Source organism: Rhinatrema bivittatum, chromosome 17 (genome assembly GCF_901001135.1).
Source record: "Rhinatrema bivittatum chromosome 17, aRhiBiv1.1, whole genome shotgun sequence".
NCBI classification, from domain to species: domain Eukaryota; kingdom Metazoa; phylum Chordata; class Amphibia; order Gymnophiona; family Rhinatrematidae; genus Rhinatrema; species Rhinatrema bivittatum.
In genome coordinates, this window is record NC_042631.1 from 63,245,638 (window position 1) to 63,267,781 (window position 22,144).

The following is a 22,144-nucleotide window of genomic DNA, read 5'->3' on the forward strand; positions in this document are numbered from 1 at the left end:
TTCAGTATTACAATATTGTCGACCAAAGATGCCAACACCAAAACCAGTAACCAATATGATAGCGTATAGCAATATAAACTTGAGGACTACTAGAATGATCCAAACCACAATCAGTACAGATGATAGCTGGGAAACGGAAAGTGAGAGCAGTTAAAAGGGAGGTCCTAGGGAGGTGTCCACAGATACAAAGAAGTAAACCCTAGTCTCTATGCTGTTCCCCTGTGTGAAGAATGAAGACACCTAATGTGAGCCAGAGTCAATCTGGCTCAAGGGAGGATTGTAGAACATGCTGATGGAAAAAATACCAGAAGCCTCAAAATGAATTAAGGCTCTGAAGAAAGAAGAAGAAGCTATGGTGAACTATGGCCTAGTTTTGCAAAGCAACATATGAACTATGGCCTAGTTTTGCAAAGTAACACACACATTAGCAGAATCCAGGTGAAACGTCAACAAGTAAGTCACAGGATGAGCATGAGATAACAAGATAACAGATCTGAGAAAGGGTATCTGTGAAGATAACAGATCTGAGAAAGGGTATCTGTGAAGAAAGTTTGTGCATATGAAGTAAAGATAAGATCAAACAGGAACAAAGAGTAGCTGCATTTAGCAGCAAGGTTAACTGAAATCTTGTGGTTTGGAACAAATAGTAGTTATCAATTAGCTTACAGAAAATGTATATAAAAAGAGCTTGCAAAAAGAAAAAAACAAGCAAAAGTTCCAGACCTCGATGTGCTATGTACATGTTGTAAGTATACCTTTGCTTCCTAAGTATACCTTTGCTTATACTCAGTATAATAAATATATTATTGTGTGATTTAAGACTTGGTCAGAGTTGTTTATTTACAAACATTCCCAAACATTCGTGAGTATGGAAGATAGCATTTCAATTCAGCATAGAAGTCATGCGGAAGAACTGAAAATATTAGTGAAGAATCATTATTTAGTCACCAAGGGAGAAAGGGTACATATCAAATTGGGGGATATGGAAAAATTGATGAAAGAAATAGTTTGTCGTTGTCCCTGGTACCCCGAATCAGGAACTCTAAATGTAGAAGATTGGATCCAGATAGGTAATAGTCTGCATACATATCCACGAGCTCCTTTAAAGCAGTTATTGCTCTGGAAAAAATGTACAGAGACTTTAGAACACATCAGGACTAAAAATCTCAAGGCACCACTTTTAGTTCATGCGTCCTTAGACACAGACAGTAAAGAAACAGACAGACTGTCCGTCAGCACAGCTAGTACACACACTCATCCCTTACCAGATTTGCAAAAACCCTCAGGAACAGCAACTTCGCTGTATCCTCAGCTTCCCATGCCAGAACCCATGACGCAGTCCATTCAGACTTCCCAGTTTGATTCAGAAAAACAGCTCCTAGGCACAATTGAACCACAACCTGGCCAGTGTGGTCCAATTTGCAAAGAAAATCTTACAGGAGAAGAATTATTAGAAGGACTTCAAGTCTTTCCCATTAAAGAAAGGACTACTGAACTAGGGAGGACAGTATATGAATCCATAGAACATCTGGGAACACACACTCACAAGGCACCGTCCCCAACCACGGCTCCCGTGGTTTCCTCTGCGTTCATCTCAGAGAAAAAACCTCAGGAAGCTAAAGACACTGAAATCAGAGAAGCTAGTCTCTCTCCGCCTTACCCTAAAGCTCTTTCACCACCCATAAATTCCCTGTATCCTGAACTGTCACTGCCTCCTGACCTTCCTGAATTGTCACTGATTCCTGAACCTCCTGACCTGTCACCTAACCCTTGCCTCCAATCCATGCCTATTTTCCTTGAGAATAATGAGAAAGACACGGAGAGTAAGGAGGAAGTTGAAAAAGTCACTGTAGCTTCAGCTGTCGCTGGTCCTCCAGCAGCACAAGTTGCCAAATTAGAACGTTCATTTTTTTATGTCACCATTTGGGTTGATTCATTTCATGGATGGACGCTTGCCTTAAGCCCACAAAAAAGAGTTTGTCCTCTGGAGGGATCTCTGACAGCATTTGAATTGAATACCGCCCGGAATGCCGTACGCAGTAAAAATGCTCCCAGGTCTTCCAAGAAATTAGCATATATGACCTTGGGCCAGGCATTCCTAATATTGCAGCAACATTATAATCAAAAAAGGTTCCAACGTGAGAGAAATGATTTAATAAGACAGTACAATGCTCTATTGGAAACCAGAATAAACAAAACATACGTATTTAAAGCACATTTCCCTACAGGAAATGATAGGGGCCCCTCGCACATCAAAAAAGATTCAATGTATGTTACAACTGTGTTGAAATTTGGCCAAGACACTATAAATTTCATGTGAAATGTTTCCCTTTTCACAAAGTTAAATCGGACCAAAATTAAAATGACCTCGTGATTCTGAACCTTATATTTCATAGCTATTGATTACATTAATAGTGCACAGAATTAGTTTTGTTTAGGATAAAGTAGATTAGGATAAAATCTGACTATTGATTCATTGAATGGAGTTCTCTTTCCTCTGTTTATTTTTCTCTTGAGAAACACACTGTCTTTCTGTTGTTAACTCGTGTGGGGGAGGGAGAACTTTTGAAAATAAAAAAACTGAACTTAGTACTGCAGTTTATCTCTCTAATTCTGTATTTGTATATATCTCTGATATACTGAATTGAGGTTACTGACAAAGACATTTCCTAGTGTTAAAATTTACGATCAGTGCTGAACGGAAGTAAAGGTTTGTGGTGACAGGCACAGCACTGCTTATAGAAGTACTTTTGTCAGTGACTTGTGCGGCGAACGGAAATAAGAAAAAAAAAAAAAGAGTTACTTTTGTTTAAATGGAGCATATTCAAGCTCTACTCATTTGATAATTAACTGATGTTTAAGTTCTAATTATTCTAATTACTTAGTATTGCACATTATACTTCAGCTCAGAATCTTATTGCTTAAATTTATTCTAGGTTAACATCTATAAAGTGATGATAGTGCATCCACTATGAGGCACTGTGTTATTCTACCAAATGTTACTACCAGATGTACCATATTGTTTTTGTTATCTTCATAATTCTTTGAATACTAGTTTTATTTCAGGAAACTTCAGTTTTATTTTCTTTTTCTAAATTTTATTCAGAATTCTGAACTTTTATTTTTTGCTCATGGAGGTTGCTACATCTAAACCAATCCCTCCCAAGTCTTTTCTTGCAAATCCAAATTGATTTTATTAAATGGTATAATAGAATTAATTCTCCAAGGTTCAAAATGTAACAATTTCACTTTAATCATTGCCTTAATAATTTTTTGCTGAGTGCTAGATTTTAATATTTTCCAGATTGACAGTCTTTCTGTCATGAGACATGTGAAGATGAACGCTTTACTTTGCAGCTTCTTTTAACAATTTTTTCAAACATTTCTTACACATCCTTTTGATTTTTGATCTTTGATCTAATTTATTTCTGTTACATCTTGCTATGACACTTAAGCTGATGCTTCATTGTTTTTACTCATAAAGTGGAAAAACATTATATAAGATTAGTAATAGTAAAATTATAGCCATAATGAAATGTCATTAATTAATCTGAATTTCAGTTTTTTCCCTATATTAGGTACCCGACGCTACAAGAAACACATATCACAATTTAAGCCTTGATGAATGAAAAATTGATACACCTTGCTGTAAGATTGCCTATGACATCATTAAATTTTATTAATCTTGCTGCAGCAGTCAGCGCAAAAAGCAGAACTAGCTGCAGTCATTCTACCCTTGCAATTTTTATCAATGCTAATTTAAACATTATTTCTGATAGCCAGTATGTTTGTAATGTTGCTTCTTCTCTTCCTGGAGCATACACACAAACAAACAGAAAGCGGGAAATGCCATGCCATTGGACTTTGCCATTGGTCTTCCCCCCAAAACACTTTAAATCATCTAAATATATCAACTTCAAATCAGACCACAGTCGCGGATAATCATTATGGGACTAAAGTTAGTCACCCACAACCGTCAGTTTTGTATTACCTAATACTGTCTGGCATGGTCCCGTTCCCGGGCATGCTACTGTGCTTTTTTCACAGGTCCAATTTGGGTGCCAATCCATTGTATGAAGCCGTGGAAAGATGGAAAGGTGTCCGGATCCACAAAACCCGATCCCAAACTTCTCCCTGAGCCTCCACAATCCACAGACGGTCAGAGACCGGACTCCCCGCAAAAAGCAGCCCCTGATGACCTGGAGATAGATCAAAGCCCTATCCCACCAATCTGCACAACTCCTGGAACAGCAAGGCTTTGAGAAAACTCCAGAGACCTTCTTATTAGCTGCCTTTTCTTGCCTGAATGCCAACTCATTAACAATTGTGTTCTGTATACTCATATTTAGCTTCATCTCTCCTGCCATTGCGATGTCTGAACAAGAACTATTGACAATCCAATATGTACATTACCGATGCACAGACTTTATCACAACTATTGAACAAACAGATTGAGGGTTTGCATACACATGCCAACCCATTCCAGAGAAGGACTATTGATGCATGCAGTTCTTTTTAACCTATCAGGATGGACTACTTACCCATGGACTTACCAATGGGTCCTTTATAAATTCACCAGTCAATTACACAGTAATGTATTTGAATAGTAGGGTACAAATTAATGCTGTTTTTGTTGGAATATAATAATTACAGTATCACAGGGCTCAGGGTAAGGGAAATACTCATATTGCAATCAAACCTTCATTCTGCACCACATCATATCTAGAAAATACTCCTTCCCTAATGCAACCATCACTGACCACATGCACAATTTCACAAACATCTCCTGGCTCCAAGTCTCAGAAAGACTATTCTCATTGCTGTATATATATATATATCAGATTATAAAGCAAATCTTACACATACCATAGAGCAGATAGAGACCATGATTGCAGAAGAGCCACCCTCAGATAGTACACCAGCATCCCCCTGGGACTGGCTATAGTCCTGGCTTCCTAATATCGGTGGTATCACACGACTCCTTCCTGTTGCATTCCTGAAGATAGGCTTCCTTGTTTGGCTTGCTGCATTCAGTACATTACCCCATCTCATATCCATCCTAAAACCTCAATCTCGGCCTGGATAAAGAGATGTTCTGTATGTTGCTTACAATTAAATAAAATTAAAAAATAGAAAAAGACGAGATGTGGCGGAGGAGTTTGGCTTTCCAGGCAGCTGGAAAACCACGTCATGGGAAGAAAAACTCCATTGCCACGTCTGACTGTTTTTTCCTTAAACCTACTCTTAGTATAAAGAAAATGTTTGCTCCGACCGCAGCATATGAACAGCCCCCAGCTAACAGGAAGTCAGCAGGAAACATCTAGTGCAAGCTTTTCTGCAGCCCCAGAATAGCTCATGACCTACTTGCTTTTCACACCTAGATAATTTAATACAAATGCCCATGACCAGCTAATGACCTCCCCCCTCCCTGCCTGAAGACTGACCGCTTGCACCTACTGCCCACTTGCACCCACGTAGTAAAAGGTCAGCATAAACATTTATGTGGAAATATTGTAGCAGTAAATATGTGACGTATGTAATGATTTTACAATAAAAAAGGGGCTGCCCAAAAAGCTGGGAGCACGCTTCACCCTGAAGACCGTCTGAGGTGTTTTCATTGCGACAGATTTGCATCCCCTCTCCGCCCCTACTCCTCCCAGTTTTTGCATTTGCATCGCACCATATGATATGGTGCGATCGCATGCGGTAAACACGGTTTTGCATGCGTTAAAGGCCTATCGCATGCGAAAACGGGGCTTTTTCGCATGCGATAAGCCCTTAACGCATGTGAAAACGCCTTACCGCATTTTGATAAATAATCCCCTAAGTTTGCACCTAAGGCAAAGGGTAAAGTGACTTGCCCAAGGTCACAAGGAGTGACAGCAGGACTCGAACCCTGGTCTCCTGGTTCGTAGCCCACTGCTCCAACCACTAGGCTACTCCTCCACCCCTATGTTGATACGGGAGGACCAAGCCAAAACATATCATAATAGGTATGATGCCATATGAATTCCAACATGCAAAGTTTTCTTGTTGGCATCACAACAGTGCATGAAATTATCACAATGTGTATATTAATTTTACCTCAAAATATCATTTTCCATTAAAATATGTTATAAATTCATAATTTAAAATTGTGTATGGGGAGGTGGGGGGCGCCAGGCTGTAAGGTTTGCCTAGGGTGCCTAATACCCTTGCACCGGCTGAGGGGGGATTTGATAGAGGTCTATAAAATCATGAGAGGTCTAGAACGGGTAAATGTGAATCAGTTATTTACACTTTTGGATAATAGAAGGACGAGGGGGCACTCCATGAAGTTAGCAAGTAGCACATTTAAGACTGATCGGAGAAAATTCTTTTTCACTCAACGCACAATTAAGCTCTGGAATTTGTTGCCAGAGGATGAGGTTAGGGCAGTTAGTGGATTTAAAATGGTTTGGATAAGTTCTTAGAGAAGTCCATTAACTGTTATTAATCAGGTTGCCTTAGTGAATAGCCATTGCTATTACTGGCATTAGTAGCATGGGATCTACTTAATGTTTTGGGTATTTGCCAGATACTTGTAACTGGATTGGAATCAGGATAGTGGGCTTGATGGATCCTTCATCTGACCCAGTATGGCAACTTGTTATGTTTTTTTAGAACTAAAGACAAAAAAACACAAAATTTACCTTTAATCAGTTGTTGTACTAGTACATTATTTGGCCCCTTGTCTGCACTATGTACAATACAGTTGGCTATCCTGGTTAAATGACCCATGTAGCCACATCGCCTTCCACCTTCAGCCCTGAAACATAAGTCCAACACTTACCAAATGAAAAATATTTTGGAAGTAATGCCCAATTGTTAAGCCCAATTTTATGGAGGGTGAGAAACTTTCTGCCACCCAGATATACTTAGTGATATGTTCAATAAACGCATTCAGCCTTTCGGCAAAGCTTGCTTGGACCTTCCCAAAGCATATAAGACTTCTCAAAAGTCCAGTCATATAGCACGATATAGAAAAGTTCCCCTTTCATCCAAGCATGTTAGACCACCTCTTCCTCTACCCCACAAAACCTGTCTAATAAGACCTTGACTTTCTTGCAGTTTCATGGCATCTCCCTTCATCCCTAGTACTATGACAAGTTATCTCCATGGACATAGAAAGCATGCTATATTACCCTCTCCTTCCTGCACAATCCAAATCTCATGGTTATGGTACGAGACCTGCCCTTTTCCCCATGCAAGATTTCCAGCCTATTACCTTGGAAAAGCCCCCTGCCCCACCATTGCCAGAAAGTATAACAGAAGAGTACTTACTGTTTCTTTTCATTTATGTCCCATGCTTCAAGTATTCTTTCCACTAAATGACAGTTTAAAATTATCTGAGAAACAAGAAGTTTTAATAAGAAATTGTAGCGAGGGAGAATGATTGCCACATACTACCACTGATTATGATAAATGCATTTTTGCACAGAAAACACTTAAGCTTTAATGCCCTTCTTCCTCTTCAAAAAGTAGATACAACAGCATGAATCATTCCTAAAATCACAGGAGATCATTGTAATGATTGTATAGGGAAGAGTCTATCTACAAGTGTTACACTTACTTACATGTTTCAGTAGAAGATGTGCTCCACTTGAATCTTGATAATTAACTATGTCATTTTCTGATTGTTCAAAAGGGCTTGCAAGAATCAATGCAATACATATCTCGACCTGAGTGTGCAGAAAATTATTCCATATATATTTAAAAAACATGTCCTAAAAGAGAAGTTAGAAAAATTATATCTAAAATAATATATACAGATAGATATTATGCAGCACAATTCTGGAAAGGCAGCACTGTGGAGATAATGCTGGAATATGCAAACTATAAAGTTACATTTTCATAAAGCAATGTCACAGAGTGTGAACCCTTCTGGCTGTGGCATGATTGTTGTAGCCTTACAGGCAAACATGTTACGCCCATTCCTACAGCTGGCGAACCCGCTCGGGCTGGGACAAGGGCGAACTTCACCTATACAAACTCCATTCCCCACAGGTTGAGCCCTTGGGTTCAGGACTTGGGCAAAAGTCCTGGACAGTGGGCAGATGAACTAAGGTCCAGGGCAGCTAGCAGACACAAATCCAGGCATGGGTCAGGGCTGTTAGCAATCGGATAACGTCAAGGTTCACGCAGTAGTCAGAGCATGAGAGATCAATCCGAGGAAAGGAACAAGGCAAAGGGTAAATAAGGAAGGACTAGGCAAGCAAGGCTGAGGCAGGCTAGACCAAGGCAAGGGCAGGCTGAACTGACTCGAGACAGGACAAGGCATGGCATGGCTGGGCCAAGGCAAGGCAGGACAAGCAAGAGCTAGCTGAACAGATGCAAAGAAGGACAAAGAGGAACATGGCAGGATGCGAAGAACAACACTCACTGCACAGGACAGCAGGGGCCCTCTTGCTGAAGTGCCGCTGAGAGCATGGTTGGGGTTAAATATTCAGCCTATGCTGTTATCTCCCGACACTGATCTGGATCTCCTACCACTGGTCCTTCCTACTGCAATCAGTGATGCACATGCGCGCATAGGAGATGCCGTGAAGGCGCAATGGCATTGTCCCGGGTGAGTGCAAGCCGGCCACGTCGCAGTTGATTCAGTGTTACAAGCAAACTTATTTCAAATTTTCGTAATGCAATTCAGGAATGTTTTATTAAGACATTATTTATACAATAGGTCTTCACAAAATTATGGTTCATTTAACTAAACACAGATGAACTGCTTCTACTACAGAGTGTATTTTTCTACCTCATAGTATTTTTACCACTTAAGTTACTCTATACCGAAAGATGATGGAAAATAAATCAAAAATTGATTCCCTGAATAGTAACCTGATTGGATTCTGTAGGACAGGGGTGAGCAAACTGAAAGCGGATCCCCCAGGGGGACTTGAACAATCCTTAAGAAAAGGACTACGGGCAGCCCATTCAAGGAAGAGAAAAATGGCTATACTGTCCAGTCTCACTAAAGCAAATGTTGCTTACCTGTAACAGGTGTTCTTACAAGACAGCAGGATGTTAGTCCTCACATATGGGTGACATCACAGGATGGAGCCCAATCACGGAACACTTTTGTCAAAGTTTCTAGAACTTTGACTGGCACCTACTGGGCATGCCTAGCATGGCACTAACCCTACATCCAGCAGGGGTCCCTCTTCAGTCTTGTTTAAAGCTACAAGAAGTGCCGAAAAATAAAATAAGAAAAAAAACCCAACACCGCGGGGTGGCGGGCAGGTTTCGCGAGGACTAACATCCTGCTGTCCTGTGAGAACACCTGTTACAGGTAAGCAACATTTGCTTTCTCACAGGACAAGCAGTATGGTAGTCCTAACATATGGGTGAGTACCGAGCTGAGGATGTCCGAGAAATGCACCAACAGTTGGACCGTTAGATGATCGAAGGGTTCAAAGGGCACTTAGAGAAGATAAGGCCATCGCGGAAAGATTAAATGATTTCTTTGCTTCAGTGTTTACTGAAGAGGATATTGTGAAGGTACCCGTAATGGAGAAGGTTTTCATGGGTAATGATTCAGATGGACTGAATCAAATCACGGTGAACCTAGAAGATGTGGTAGGCCTGATTGACAAACTGAAGAGTAGTAAATCACCTGGACCGGATGATATACACCCAACTCTTGGGTGTATATCATCCGGTCCAGGTGATTTACTACTCTTCAGTTTGTCAATCAGGCCTACCTCATCTTCTAGGTTCACTGAAGGAACTAAAAAATGATATTTCAGACCTATTAGTAAAAAAATTGTAACCTATCATTAAAACCATCCATTCTACCTGAAGACTGGATGATAGCAAATGTAACCCCAATATTTAAAAAGGGATCCAGGGGCGATCCGGGAAACTACAGACCGGTTAGCCTGACTTCAGTGACAGGAAAAATAGTGGAAAGTGTTCTAAACATCAAAATCACAGAACATATAGAAAGACATGGTTTAATGGAACAAAGTCAGCATGGCTTTACCCAGGGCAAGTCTTGCCTCACACATCTGCTTCAATTTTTGAAGGAGTTAATAAACATGTGGATAAAGGTGAACCAATAGATGTAGTATACTTGGATTTTCAGAAGGCGTTTGACAAAGTTCCTCATGAGAGGCTTCTAGGAAAAGTAAAAACTCATGGGATAGGTGGCGATGTCCTTTCGTGGATTGCAAACTGGCTAAAAGACAGGAAACAGAGAGTAGGATTAAATGGACAATTTTCTCAGTGGAAGGGAGTGCACAGTGGAGTGCCTCAGGGATCTGTATTGGGACCCTTACTTTTCAATATATTTATAAATGATCTGGAAATAAATACGACGAGTGAGATAATCAAATTTGCAGATGACACAAAATTGTTCAGAGTAGTTAAATCACAAGCAGATTGTGATAAATTGCAGGAAGACCTTGTGAGACTGGAAAATTGGGCATCCAAATGGCAGATGAAATTTAATGTGGATAAGTGCAAGGTGATGCATATAGGGAAAAATAACCCATGCTATAATTACACAATGTTGGGTTTCATATTGGGTGCTACAACCCAGGAGAGAGATCTAGGTGTCATAGTGGATAACACATTAAAATCGTCGGTACAGTGTGCTGCGGCAGTCAAAAAAGCAAACAGAATGTTGGGAATTATTAGACAGGGAATGGTGAATAAAACGGAAAATGTCATAATGCCTCTGTATCGCTCCATGGTGAGACCGCACCTTGAATATTGTGTACAATTCTGGTCGCCGCATCTCAAAAAAGATATAATTGCGATGGAGAAGGTACAGAGAAGGGTTACCAAAATGATAAGGGGAATGGAACAACTCCCCTATGAGGAAAGACTAAAGAGGTTAGGACTTTTCAGCTTGGAGAAGAGACGACTGAGGGGGGATATGATAGAGGTGTTTAAAATCATGAGAGGTCTAGAATGGGTAGATGTGAATCGGTTATTTACTCTTTCGGATAGTAGAAAGACTAGGGGGCACTCCATGAAGTTAGCATGGGGCACATTTAAAACTAATCGGAGAAAGTTCTTTTTTACTCAACGCACAATTAAACTCTGGAATTTGTTGCCAGAGGATGTGGTTAGTGCAGTTAGTATAGCTGTGTTTAAAAAAGGATTGGATAGGTTCTTGGAGGAGAAGTCCATTACCTGCTATTAAGTTCACTTAGAGAATAGCCACTGCCATTAGCAATGGTTACATGGAATAGACTTAGTTTTTGGGTACTTGCCAGGTTCTTATGGCCTGGATTGGCCACTGTTGGAAACAGGATGCTGGGCTTGATGGACCCTTGGTCTGACCCAGTATGGCATTTTCTTATGTTCTTATGTAGAGGCGGTGACTTCCCGGCCTCTACGTAAGCTGCTCTGATAACTTCTTTAATCCAGCGGGCGATGGTGGGCCGAGAGGCCGCTTCACCTTCTTTCTTTCCGCTGTGCAGGACGAACAGATGGTCCGTCTCTCCTACCTCTTGTGTCAATTCCAGATATCTGGGCAGCAATCTGCCGATGTCGAGATGGCGTAGTAAACGCCCTTCTTCTGATTTCTTCAAACCCGCCGAAGTGGGCAAGGATATGGTTTGGTTGAGGTGAAATTGTGAAACCACTTTAGGTAGAAAGGAGGGAACCGTGCGAAGATGGATAGCCTCAGGAGTGATTCTGAGAAAGGGATCACGGCAGGACAGCGCTTGTAGCTCTGAGATGCAGCGTGCTGAACACACCGCCAGCAAGAACATTATCTTCAAAGTTAGAGAACGGAGAGACAGGCCCCGAAGGGGTTTGAAGGTGGATCCCACGAGGAAATCCAAACTAGGTTAAGGTTCCACAGGGGCACTGGCCACTTCAGTGGCGGACGAATGGGCTTGACTCCTTTCAGGAAGCGAGAAACATCTGGATGCGTGGCAATGGTCTTGCAATCCCTCCTGGGACCGTAGCAGGATAGCGCAGCCACCTGAACCTTGATGGAGCTTAGGGAGAGACCCTTCTGAAGCCCATCCTGCAGGAAATCCAGAACAATAGGAATAGTGGTCGCATGTGGATTGGTGCCGTGAGTGTCGCATCAGGCTTCGAATACTCTCCAGATTCTTACGTAGGTGAGGGATGTGGAAAACTTGCGAGCTCGGAGGAGTGTATCTATCACCGGCTCCGAGTAACCTCTTTTCTTCAGTCTAGCCCTCTCAATGGCCAGACCGTAAGAGAGAATTGAGCCGGATCCTCGTGGAGGATGGGACCTTGACGAAGCAGGTCCCTGAGAGGAAGCAGGGGAAGGGGCTCCCCTGCCAGTAGTCTTCTCATGTCCACGTACCAGGGTCTTCTTGGCCAGTCTGGTGCCACTAGAAGAACTAGGCCCTGGTGCTTCTGAATCTTGTGGATGATGGCGCCCAGCAGAGGCCACGGAGGAAAAGCGTATAGCAGAGTCCCTGGAGGCCATGGCTGAACCAGGGCGTCGATCCCGTGTGAGAACGGAACTCGCTTGCGGCTGAAGTATCTGGGTACTTGAGCATTGGACCTGTCCGCTAGTAAGTCCTTGTCTGGGATCCCCCAGTGCTCCACAATCATTTGAAAGGCTGTGGGTGACAGCTGCCATTCCCCCGGATTTAGGCTTTCTCTGCTGAGGAAGTCTGCCGTGGTGTTGTCCTTCCCGGCAATGTGGACGGCGGAGATGTCCTGAAGATTCGCCTCTGCCCAAGCCATCAGTGGGGCTATCTCTAGGGATACCTGTCGGCTTCTGGTTCCGCCCTGACGGTTGATGTATGCCACCGTGGTGGTGTTGTCGGACATCACTCTGACTGCTCGGTTCCGCAGTCTGTGAGCAAACTGTAGGCAGGCTAACCGGACTGCTCGTGCCGCTAGACGGTTGATGTTCCACCCTAACTCTTCTCTGTTCCACCGCTCTTGTGCGGTGAGCTCTTCGCACAGGCTGGCATCTGTGGTGAGCAGAGTCCATGTGGGGGAGGACATCTTCGACCCCCCTGCTCGTGTGGTTGGACTGCAACCACCACCGCAACTGGGTCCGCACTCTGGCTGGTAGAGGTAGATGCATGGAATAATTCCGGAAGCGGGGGGCTCCAGCGAGAGAGCAGGGAGCATTGTAGAGGTCTCATATGGGCCCTTGCCCAGGAGACCACTTCCAGGGTGGAGGCCATGAGGCCGAGAACCTGCAGATAATCCCAAGCTATGGGCCGGCTGCCTCCCATCAAGGACCGGAGACGCGTCTGAAGTTTTAACCTTCTCTTGGTAGTAAGACTGACTGTGTCTGCCTGAGTGTCGAACTGGATTCCCAGGTATTCCAGTGATTGGGAAGGTTGTAGGCAACTCTTGTTGAGGTTGACTACCCATCCCAGGCTCTCCAGAAGGGCGATCACTCTGTCGGTTGCCCGATGGCTCTCCTCCCGTGATTTCGCCCTGATCAGCCAATCGTCCAGGTAGGGATGGACTAGAATTCCTTCCCATCTGAGCGCCGCTGCTACCACTACAACCACCTTGGTGAAGGTCCGCGGCGACGTGGCTAACCCGAAGGGCAGAGCCCGGAATTGGAAGTGGCATCCCAGAACCTTGAAGCGTAGGTAGCGCTGATGATCCGGATGGATTGGGGTATGTAGGTACGCTTCTGACAGGTCTAAGGCCGTGAGGAATTCTCCTGGCTGTACTGCGGCCTTGACTGAGCGCAGAGTTTCCATGCGAAACCTCGGGACCCTTAAGTATCGATTGACCGACTTGAGGTCCAATACAGGCCGGAAAGTGCCCTCTTTCTTGGGTACCATGAAATAAATGGAATAGTGTCCAGAATTCATTTCCCATACAGGTACTGGGATGATGGCTTTCAAGGACAGGAGCCTCGCCAGGGTAGCTTCCAATGTCGCCTTCTTGTGTATTGGACACGAAGATTCCACAAACCTGTCCGGAGGGAGATGATGAAAGTCCAGATAATACCCCTCTCGGATGATGGCGAGGACCCACTGGTCCGACGTAATCTCGACCCATCTTGGGTAGAAAAGGTTAACCTGCCCCCTATGGCTCCGTCCCCCAGATGGATCGGCTGATTCTCATTGGGGGGCGCGGCTGGGACTGGAACCCGAGCCGCCTCCCCTCTTGCGCTGCTTGTTCCGAAAGGACTGGTTCCTGGCCTGAGGACGAGGTGCCTGGTAGCGACTCCTATAGGGAGTGAAGCGCTGGGAGCTCCTACCTCTGGAGGGCCTTGGAAAGGTGAGCTGGTTCCTTCTGAACCGATCTTCCGGCAGTCGAGGTACTGGAGAGGTGCCCCATGGGCTGGCCAGTTTAACAAGGTCGCTGCCGAACAGGAAAGAACCCCTAAAGGGCATTCTGGTGAGGCGTGTCTTCGAAGGCGCATCAGCTGACCATTTCCGTATCCCGAGCTGCCTCCTGGCGGCTACGGAGGATGAGATCCCCTTGGCTGTTGTACGGACTAGGTCTGACGCAGCATCCATGAGGAACGAGAGAGCTGACTCCATGTCTGTTGCCGGAGCATTGTTCCTGACCTGTGACAAACAGGAAGGCATCACCACTGTGCAGCAGGTTGCGATCCGCAAAGATAGAGCTGCCACCTCAAAGGTCTGTTTCAGAATTGCGTCCAGGCGTCGGTCATGAGCCTCCTTGAGGGCCGCCCCCCCCCCTCAACTGGAATGGTAGTGCGCTTGACCACAGCGCTGACCAAGGCGTCCACCTGAGGGCATGCCAGCATCTCCTTGATTGCTGGTTCCAGGGGGTACATGCCCGTCAGGGCCCGACCCCCTTTGAATAAGGACGCTGGTGCAGCCCATTCCAAATCTATCAGTTGCTGTGCTGCTTGCAAGAAAGGAAAATGGCGGGCTGGAGGACGAAGACCTTCCAGCAGAGGGTTCTGCGTAGAGGGCACCGTAGTGCTGGGACCTGTAATATCCAACTCTGCCAGGCACTGAGATACCAGGTCGGAGAGGTCTTCCTTGGGAAAGAACTGCCTCATGGTTCGATATGGCTCAATCCTTGAGGGAAGTTCCCCCTCCTCCGGGGGTTCGGACTCGTCCTCCGAGACATCAGGGTCCGTCTGAACCGGACTGCTCGGAGGCGGGTGCCCGTGATAAGGGTGCGAAGGTCCAGGGGCAGGATCAGCTGGAGTAACAACCGCAGCGGCCGGAGCAGCAGGGCCTGGACGGGAAGCTGACTGCATCTGTACAAAGGCATGGATCCCCTTAAAGAGATCCACCCAGGAAATGGAAGCGGTCTCGAGTCGTCGGGGTACCAGATCCCCCGGGATCCCAGGTTGTTCGAGACTGCCCGCTAGATCCAGAGTGGCCCCTGGGGAACTGTCCGCAAACCGTGGTTGAGACTGGTCCTGGCCCGAGGCTCCCACTGCCTCCTCACATTGGGCACAAAGGGAGTCTGGCTCCTCGCTATGCGTGGCTCTAAGCTGGCATGCGGAGCAGAGGCCAAGGGCTTTAATGCCTGAGTCAGTAGGCGCCGCCGCTGAAGACACTGAGGCGTTCTGCTCCATTGAAAAATATGCGCTTAATAATATGCGGCAGCAATATGCGCTCAATACAACAGGCGCTCAATAATCTGCGGCAGCAATATGCGCTTAATACAACAGGCGCTCAATAATCTGCGGCAGTAATATACGCCTAATACCACAGGCGCTTAATACAACAGGCGCTCGATACAACAGGCTCGATACTACAGCCCGGATTTTGACCAACACTCACAGACACGATCATATCACACCGGTCCTAAAAGATCTACATTGGCTCCCCATAGCCTCCCGCATACAATATAAGGCTCTCTCCCTCGTTCATAAGACCTTCTACAATCCCGAAATGAATTGGTTTAATGACACCATCCGATTTCACCAATCTAATAAACCCACTAGACACATTCATCTCGCCACCATGCCCACCACCTCGCCTAAACTCTACAAATTAACCTCCACGAGAGCCCGTGCGTTATCGATCGCCGGGCCAATCCTCTGGAACACAATGCCAGTCGAACTTCGACAAGAAGAATGCTCTAAAACATTCAAGCGTAAGCTTAAGACCTGGCTCTTTACCAAAGCATACACATAAATTCTCCTTGCTCTCATCTATGTTCCCCTCATCTCTGTTCCCCCTTCGACCTGGCTTACCAATAAAGCATACACCTACCTCCCCTCTCTCCCTTTTATGTCACCCTACCCCCTCTCCTACCCCTTTTCTCCCCTCCCTCCTCCTCACCTTCACCCCTTACCCTGCACATATGTTAAATTATGTTAATCCCTATTATTGTACATATTGTATATACTTACAATTTTTGCCTACAATAATTTTCATCTACCTTTATTCTTCTGCCACTTTCCCCTTCAATAACTCCTCTGTCACTTTTCCCTACAATAATTTATTAATCTAACTTTATTCTGCTGTCACTTCCCCCCCCTTTTTTTTCTTCTTTTACCCTTTTGTAAACATGTTATTTTAATTTTAGTTTAATTCTTTATTTCCCCCACCTTTCCCTTTACTTTCTAGTTATTAAGTTTCAATATGTTTTTAATTGTATTTTGGTAAACTTGTTCAATGTAAAGCGCCGTTACAGGCACTAGTTTTATGTTATGCTGTGAACCGATGTGATATCTTTGATGAATGTCGGTATATAAAACCTTTTAAATAAATAAATAAATAAATAAATAAATAGGCGCTCAATACAACAGGCGCTTAATACAACAGGCACTCAATAATATGCGGCAGCAATATACGCCTAATACAACAGGCACTTAACACAACAGGCGCTGAATAATATGCGGCAGCAATATACGCTTAATACAACAGGCGCTTAATACAACAGGCGCTCAATAATATGCGGCAGCAATATACGCTTAATACAACAGGCGCTGAATAATATGCGGCAGCAATATACGCTTAATACAACAGGCGCTTAATACAACAGGCGCTCAATAATATGCGGCAGCAATATACGCTTAATACAACAGGCGCTCAATAATATGCGGCAGCAATATACTCTCAATGAGAACCAATATGCGCTCATTAGTATGCGATTAGCAACATATGCTCAGTGCTATCCAATATGCGCTCATTAGTCTGCAGTCAGCAATATACACACAATAATATACCATATGTGCTCAGTAGTATACAATATACACTCAAGGATATCTCATATGTGCTGAAGCATAGACAGGCACCTATCATGGGCGCTCAATACCTGAACAAGGCAGACAAAATGGCGACCTCCACGGCGTGCAACATGCAGACGCCGCCGATCCTCATTCCTCGGAGACACAAAAGTAAGAGATGTACGCCTTACCTGATCCTCGGTGCTTCCCGGTTCGAACCCGGGCGGTCTCCGGCTGCGGGGGGAGAGGGCAAGTACCTTCACCGCCGCATTTGAGGAAATGCACCCGCTGCCTCGTCCATGCCGGGGACCTAGGCGCCTCTTTTCGCCACGCCCGAGCCCTTCTCGCCCAGGGGCTACGTCCCTGCCGCGATTCGGCCACCGGACCGAGGCCTTAAACCTCCGGGGGATCGCGGAAATCACCCCGGGAAACTCAACTGGGGAAGGGACCCCAAGGGTATCACCGCAGGAGTGCGGGGCTCGATGTTCCTGAAGAAATTTAGTAAGAAGAATATAGAAAGTAGAAAAATAGAAAGTAGATTGGAAACACGCTCAGCGAGCGTGCAGGCTCTCCAAACTGCTTTGGAGACGGAAATTACTGAGTTGCTTCGCTTCCTGTGGGGGTATATATACCCGTGCTGACGTCAGATCCGTCTCCAACTGCTAACACGAGCATACTATACCCATTCGTTCTGAATCCATCTGGCTACACGCTAGGAAATGTCATAATGCCTCTATCGCTCCATGGTGAGACCGCACCTTGAATACTGTGTACAATTCTGGTCGCCGCATCCAAAAAAGATATAATTGCGCTGGAGAAGATACAGAGAAGGGCTACCAAAATGATAAGGGGAATGGAACAGCTCCCCTAAGAGGTTAGGACTTTTCAGCTTGGAGAAGAGACGGCTGAGGGGGGGATATGATAGAGGTGTTTAAAATCATGAGAGGTCTAGAACGGGTAGATGTGAATCGGTTATTTACTCTATCGGATAGTAGAATGACTAGGGGCATTCCATGAAGTTAGCATGTGGCACATTTAAAACTAATCGGAGAAAGTTCTTTTTTATTCAACGCACAATTAAACTCTGGAATTTGTTGCCAGAGGATGTGGTTAGTGCAGTTAGTATAGGTGTGTTTAAAAAAGGATTGGATAAGTTCTTGGAGGAGAAGTCCATTACCTGCTATTAATTAAGCTGACTTAGAAAATAGCCACTGCTATTACTAGCAACGGTAACATGGAATAGACTTAGTTTTTGGATACTTGCCAGGTTCTTATGGCCTGGATTGGCCACTGTTGGAAACAGGATGCTGGGCTTGATGGACCCTTGGTCTGACCTAGTATGGCATGTTCTTATGTTCTTAAGATGTGCAATAGGCACAAGGACTGGGGTGGAATTTGGTAGAGGGCATCCTGAACCCTAACGGGCAGGCGGAAGGGTGTTGGTACATCAAGTTGTAAAAAGGTTATGCAAGACAGATTGGCCGAAGATGGAATCTTGTCTTCCAGCCTTGTCTAAGCAATAATGGGTTGTAAAGGTATGGAGAGAACTCCAGGTAGCAGCCCTGTAAATGTCAGGAAGTGGCACCAAGCGTAGGTGCTCTACTGAAGTCGCAATAGCCCTCACAGACTGTGCTTTAACACGGTCTTGAAGTGGCATGCCTGCTTGCTGACAGCAAAAGGATATGTAGTCCGTTACCCAGGAGGAGAGAGTCTGCTTACCCACAGGCTGCCCCAATTTGATGGAATGGAAAGAGACAAACAATTGAGTGCTTTTCCTGTGGGCAGCTGTATGGTCTAGTAAGAATGCTAGAGCCTGTTTGCAGTCAAGGGTATGCAGAGCCTGTTCTCCTGGAATGGAGTGGGGCCTGGGAAGGAAGGTAGGTAGCATAATGGATTGATTAATGTGAAACTCCGATACTACCTTAGGTAAAGATTTAGGGTGAGTACGGAGTACTGCCCGGTCCTGCAGAAGTTTGGTATAAGGCAGATAGGTAACTAGGGCCTGTAACTCACTAACTCTGCGAGCAGATGTTATTGCCAAAAGAAAAATCATTTTCCATGTGACATAGCGAAGATCACAGGATTGGAGAGGCTCGAATGGTGGTTTCATGAGCCGCCCCAAAACCAGATTGAGGTCCTAAGAAGGGGCCGGAGTGTGCAGTGGAGGCTTGAGGTGAAGCAAGCCTTTCAGAAAACATGTTACGAGGGGTTGTACTGAAATAGGAACATCCCCGACACCTTTATGGAAGTCGGCCACCGCACTGACATGCATTCTGATGAAGGAAGTTTTTTGACCTGATTCTAACTGGAGCCAGAGATAGTCTAGAAACGTCTTGGTGGAACAGGTAAAGGGATCAAGGGATTGAGAAGAACACCACGACGTAACCTCTTTCCATTTGTATAGGTAAGACTTTCTCGTGGAAGGCTTCCTTGAAGCAATCAGGACACGGGAAACTGGCTCCGAAAGGGTAAGTGGATGAAGAATTAACCTTTTAACATCCAGGCTGTCAGGGACAAAGCTTGAAGATTGGGGTGGTGTAGGCACCTGTCGTTCTGAGTGATCAGAAGCGGGTCCATTCCCAGGGGAATGTGCTTGCGAATAAAGAGATCCTGAAGTATTGGATACTACACTTGGCGAGGCCTGTGAGGTGCTATCAGGATCATGCATCCTTTGTCCTGATGTAACTTCACAAGAGTCTTCGAGAGAAGTGAAAGTGGAGGGAATGCATATAGGAGACCGGTTGACCATGAGAGGGAGAACGCATCTCTTGGCTGCAAGTGTTGGCTGCGAGTGAGAGAACAAACGTTCTCCACCTTGCGGTTTTGAGGTGATGCAAAGAGGTCTATGCGAGGATGACCCCAACGTTGGAATATTGCGTCCGCTACTGAGGGGTTGAGGGACCACTCGTGCGGATGGAAAGCGCGACTTAGGTTGTCCGCCAACACATTGTCCACTCCCAGCAAATAGGTGGCCCTGAGGTACATCGAGTGGGAGAGGACCTCCGCCCATATATGCGCAGCTTTCTGACACAGTAGGAAGGAGCCCGTCCCTCCCTGTTTGTTGATGTACCACATGGCCACCTGATTGTCCATCTGAATCAGGATGACCTGATTGGAAAGGCGATCCTGAAATACCCTGAGAGCATATCTGATTGCTCGCAGTTCCAGGAAATTGATTTGGTGTTTGGCTTCCTCTAGAGACCAAGTTCCTTGTGTTTGCAAATATGCCACATGGGCTCCCCAGCCGAGGTTGGAAACATCTGTGGTGAGAATTACTTGAGGGTCTGGAGTCTGGAAGGGCAGGCCTTGGAGGAGATTGTTCTGATTTTTCCACCAGGCTAGAGACTGACGGAGTGAGTCGGTGATGTGGACAATGGCTGATAGAGGTTGGACGGGAGTCCATTGTGACCTTAGAGTCCACTGCATGACTCTCATGGCCAAGCGGGCCATTGGAGTAACCTGTACTGAGGACGCCATGTGTCCCAGCAGGATGAGGAAGTGGCGTGCAGTCGTGTGTTGCTGAGACTGTAGCTGGTGTGCGAGGGAGATGAGAGTGAGGGCTCACTTTTGAGGCAGAAATGCCTTTGCCTGCAAGGTATCCAAGTCTGCCCCTATGAATGATAAAGTTTGAGATGGGACTAAGCAGGATTTCGCGTAGTTGACGAGTAATCCTAGCGAAATCAGAGTGTGTAAAGTAAGATGTAGGGAAGAAAGAGCAGCTTGCTGAGTGGGAGCCTTGATCAACCAATCGTCTAGATAGGGGTAGGCATGAACACCTTGAGTCCTGAGGAAGGCTGCTACTACTACGAGGCACTTGGTGAAGACTCGTGGTGCAGATGCCAGGCCGAATGGGAGCATTTGGTATTGATAGAAATCTCAGGAACCTGCGATGAGATGGATTTATCGCAATGTGCGTGTACGCATCTTCGAGATCGAGAGAGCAGAGCCAGTCTTCCTCTTTGCAGAAGAGGAAGGAGGGAACCCAAGGTTACCATCTTGAACTTTTCTCGTTGGAGGTACTTGTTGAGGGCACGTAAGTCCAGAATTGGACAAATGCCTCCCGGTTTTTTGGAGATTAGAAAGTTCCGGGAATAGAATCCTAGGCCTTGTTGAGAGTAAGCTACTGGTTCTATTGCTCTGGACTGGAGGAGGAGGGATACCTCCTGCTCCAGGAGTAGTGAGTGGTCAGATGTTCTCCACGCCGGTAGAGGTGGGGAGTCCGGTGGAATGGAGAGAAAGTTCAGGCAATAACCTTGAGAGATGATGGTAAGGACCCACTGGTCTGAGGTGACTGTGTGCCACCTGTTGTTGAAATGGCACAATCGACCTCCCACTGGTATCTGAGGCAGTGGAAACTGGCTGCTGCTCTCTATGTAGGAGTCAAAAACCGGAAACAGGGCCCGGCTGAGGAGCTGCTTGCGGCTTTTATTGATGAGGTTGACGAGACTGGGCTTTTTGGAAAGGTCCCGTGGAACGAGTCCTAGACAGTGGTGGATAGGACTTCTTTGGACAGAAGAATGTTTAGTATCCTTCCTGAAAGACTGTTTGGAGGAATACTCAGAGGGCATCAGAGAGAGCTGGTGAAGGGTCTCATGATGGTCCTTGAGTTCCGCCACCGTCCGCTGAATCTGTTCCCCAGATTGTCTCCTATGAAGGGCAGATCAGATAATCTCTCTTGTACTTCAGGGCGCAAGTCCGACAACTTAAGCCAGGCCCATTTTTCTTGCTGAAATAGCAGTTGCAGATACCCTGGAAGCGGTGCAAAAGATATCATAAGATCTTATTTCATGCTTCCCTGTCTCAAAACCCTTGTGTACTAGGGTTAGAAGTTGTTCTTGGAATTGCTGAGGGAGGGACTCTGCAAAGTCCTGTATCTGCTTGAGTAAGACCCTGTTGTACTGGATCATATATAGCTGGTAGGAGGCGATCCGAGAGATAAGCATCGATCCCTGGAAGACCCGCCGGCCAATGTCATCCAAGAATTTCTGTTCCTTACCTGGGAGAAAGGAAGAGTGGGGTTTTGATTTTTTTGCCCTTTTTTGGGCAGAT

General features: G+C 45.4%; 1 protein-coding gene across 6 annotated transcripts in view; it reads right to left on the reverse strand.

Annotated features, from left to right (window-relative positions):
- The window catches only part of PPP6R3 (protein phosphatase 6 regulatory subunit 3), a 1,439,644-nt gene that overhangs the window by 786,955 nt on the left and 630,545 nt on the right, over positions 1-22,144 (reverse strand). For 5 of the 6 annotated variants that reach the window (XM_029582702.1, XM_029582698.1, XM_029582697.1 and 2 more), the window contains 3 exons: positions 7,596-7,745; positions 7,303-7,367; positions 6,672-6,787 (listed from right to left, as the gene is read on the reverse strand). In XM_029582702.1, coding sequence (XP_029438562.1) covers positions 6,672-6,787; positions 7,303-7,367; positions 7,596-7,745 — 331 coding nt within the window. The remainder of the gene's footprint in view (positions 1-6,671; positions 6,788-7,302; positions 7,368-7,595; positions 7,746-22,144) is intronic. The other variant, XM_029582701.1, reaches the window with a different exon arrangement.